The following is a 3,027-nucleotide window of genomic DNA, read 5'->3' as shown; positions in this document are numbered from 1 at the left end:
GTCTGGCTTGGCCCAGCTCTGAGCAATGTAATCTAGTTAAAGACATCCCTGCTCACTGCAGGGGGGTTGCACTAGATGACCTTTAAAAGTCCCTTCCAACCCAATGCATTCTATGATCTTACAGGCTTACATTGCAACAAGGCAGATCTGCAGATCCAGGGAATCTGCTTTGCCCTTCTGAGCTGAATTGCATCTCCAGGTAGCTGAGTGCTGCTGGGGCAGGGTGATCCTGCTGCATCAAAACCAGGAGGCTCTGGTATTTGAAGAAATCCCTGCTCATTTCAGGAAGGATTGGACTAGATTACCCTTGAATATCCCTTCCAATCTCAACTATTCTATGATTCTGCACCAGCTTGAAAAAGTCCATGTCTTTGAACGTGTGCTGCTGAAGTTTGCATGACTTCTCTGCCTCGGTGTACTACCATGGGATGTTTATTTGCCAATTTAATAGAACTGAGTGGGATACTTGTAGTGGCTATGAAGGGGATGGTGAGTGTGGAGCAGGGGGAAGGTGGAGATGAAGATGAGAGTGTGATCTGTGTTTAATCCCTGAAGAGAAAGGGGTCTAGTTTAGCCTCGGCTCTTAAACTGTAAATGAAATTCATCCCTGGCCATATGGCTGCTCCTGGCTCTGTTGCAGCATGTAGATGGCACGAGAGGTTTCTTGTGGAGCAACACATAGTCCACAGGAGGAATTGAGTTGTTTTTAATATACCTGCAGAAATGAAAAATTCCCCTTGGGAGGATGGAAGGCTAATCTGTGTGAGAGAGGAGAGAAAGGTGAATGAAGCATCATGATGACTCGTCAGTGTCTCCCAGCAGCTGGAGGCAGCTCAAGGGTATGGCACTGGTGTGATGCCATGCCAGAGCTTGTTGACAACATGCAGGGAGACACAACCCGTACAGACTGTCCCTGAGACAAATGAGCTCTTTGCAGAGATAAACACAGAGCTATGTTAGCTGAGGCTCAATTCTGTGAGGAGCAAATGAGTAATAAACTGTTTTACTTGCTGTCGTTTTCACTCACTCCTCCAAGGCTGTCTTATACTCTAACAACAAAGCACTTTGTATACTGGTTGTGGGAAGCTACTGCACAGTCGCAGAGGTGCTGATGGAATTCTAGGGACTCCAGATGTGCTGGAATAATTTGTTTCTACTTCAGCAGTACTCATCCCTAATGTGGGCTGAGTGCGGGAAGGTAGCCCTTCCCTAAGCGGTCACACTAGGCTGTGGTCAGTCGGGAAGCAGGGAGGGCAAAGGCAGTGGTGGGGTCATGCTTCCCACCCCTGTCACAGCACAAGCCCCACCCCTGAAATTCTCTTCTGCACATGAGCATTTCCATTGAATTTCGATATTAGCATTTCAGATTTCAATATTGCTCATGAATGAAAGCATTTATTTCTATATAATCAAATCCTTCATTTCCATATAAAACCCACCTGTAATGAATACCATTGTTCACAAACATATAGTGAGAAAGTAAGTGGCCTCCACTTTCTAAATTAAATGTTGTCAAAATGTGGTCACAGAGGTTTCCCATCCCCTTGCAAAATACCATGTGTGGTAGAAAAGTACGAGCAGGATGACCTTGCTGGGGACAGCAGGGGGCCCAGGAGCCATGCTGGTACCCGCCACTCTGCACTGGTCTTCGCTCTCCAGCTCCGGTGGCACTGTGCAGTCCATCAGGTCCCCTGGGTGGGGGACATGGAGTGCTGTCATGTTGTGAGAGCCCAAGAAGGCACAGTGCAGCCCTTCGATCATTCCCCTGTGTGTTGTGGTCCACCGCCAGAACCAAAGCATCTTGCAGTCGCATTTCCAGGGGTTGCGGGATAAAAACACGTACTTCAGTTTTGGCAGTTCAGCAAACAAGTGGATGGGGAGGGAGCTGAGGTTGTTCTTGCTCAGGTGAATGAAATGCAGCTTGTTTAAGTGTGAAAAAGCAGAGTCTGAGATCGAGGAGATCTGGTTGTTGTTCAGGTACAAGTTTCTCAAGTTCAGCAGATGTCTGAAGGTGCAGTCGACAGCAGTGATTCTATTAGCTTCAAGGTGCATGGTCTTGAGCTGGATCAACCCATCGAAAAGCTGATTAGGCAAATCAGCAATGAAGTTGTGTCCTAAATTTAACATGCCCAATCTGAGAAGCTTTGTAAAAGCGCCATTTTGGATGATCCATATCCGATTCTTCCTGAGATTCAGATCATGCAGGGTTTCCAGGTCCTTCAGGGAGTCTCTGCCAATGGCTTCTATGTGGTTACCCTCCAGGGACAGCCTTGTGAGGCTGGAGAGGTTCCTGAAGGCTTGTGGGACATATCGCATGTTATTAGAAGCTAAATCGAGCCTTTCTAAAGAAGGCAGATGTGAAAATAGAAGTGGATGGATTTCAAAGATATTGCAGTGGGACAAATCTAGGCTGATGAGGTTTAATAGTCCTCTGAAAGTGTTTGCGTGCAGGTAGGGGAGACGTGAGTTCCTGATGAGGTGCAGCTCTCGCAGCTTGCTGAGAGTGTGGAAGGTCCCCGGGGACAGAAAGGTCAGATTGTTTCCATCTAGCCAGAGGCTGTGGAGTGAAGTCAGGTTTCTGAAGGTGTTGGTGGTTAGAAGCCGCAAATAATTGTTGGAGAGGTTTAGAGAGATGGTGGATGCTGCTATTTCTCCAGGGAGGGCTCTCAGTCCGGCTCTGTTACAGTGGATAATCTCTTCAGGTGCACATTTGCACATGCTTGGGCATGAATCAGAGGTATTCAGACTCAGCCCAGTCTTTGCTGCACAAGTAAATATAAATATAACAAGAAAGAACATGACCAGCCACAAGTCAGCCACTGCATCTAATACCTGATTGATAGGAGAGAAGGAGGCAAGAAAAAGAGCATGTACCTTTTTGATAGGTGAACCGCGAGCATTGCAGGGTCGGTTGGGCTGTGCTCTTAGTGCATGATGGAAATAAATTATCTGGTTCTTACTGCTGCAGCCCAATGGGGATCAAGTCTTTAGGCAGATAAAAGCAGATTAAGTGCCACCCTGCTGTGA

General features: G+C 47.1%; 1 protein-coding gene across 1 annotated transcript; it reads right to left on the bottom strand.

The window, feature by feature from the left end:
- Positions 1–1,512: 1,512 nt before the first annotated feature.
- Positions 1,513–2,718, bottom strand: LOC104271259 (nyctalopin-like). Its single transcript, XM_009865875.1, has one exon. It carries the CDS (start codon positions 2,716–2,718, stop codon positions 1,513–1,515), a length of 1,206 nt encoding a protein of 401 aa, XP_009864177.1.
- Between the last annotated feature and the right edge of the window lie 309 nt (positions 2,719–3,027).

Source organism: Apaloderma vittatum, unplaced genomic scaffold, assembly GCF_000703405.1.
Source record: "Apaloderma vittatum isolate BGI_N311 unplaced genomic scaffold, ASM70340v1 scaffold19193, whole genome shotgun sequence".
NCBI classification, from domain to species: Eukaryota; Metazoa; Chordata; class Aves; order Trogoniformes; family Trogonidae; genus Apaloderma; species Apaloderma vittatum.
This window is presented reverse-complemented; position numbering and strand designations above follow the sequence as displayed.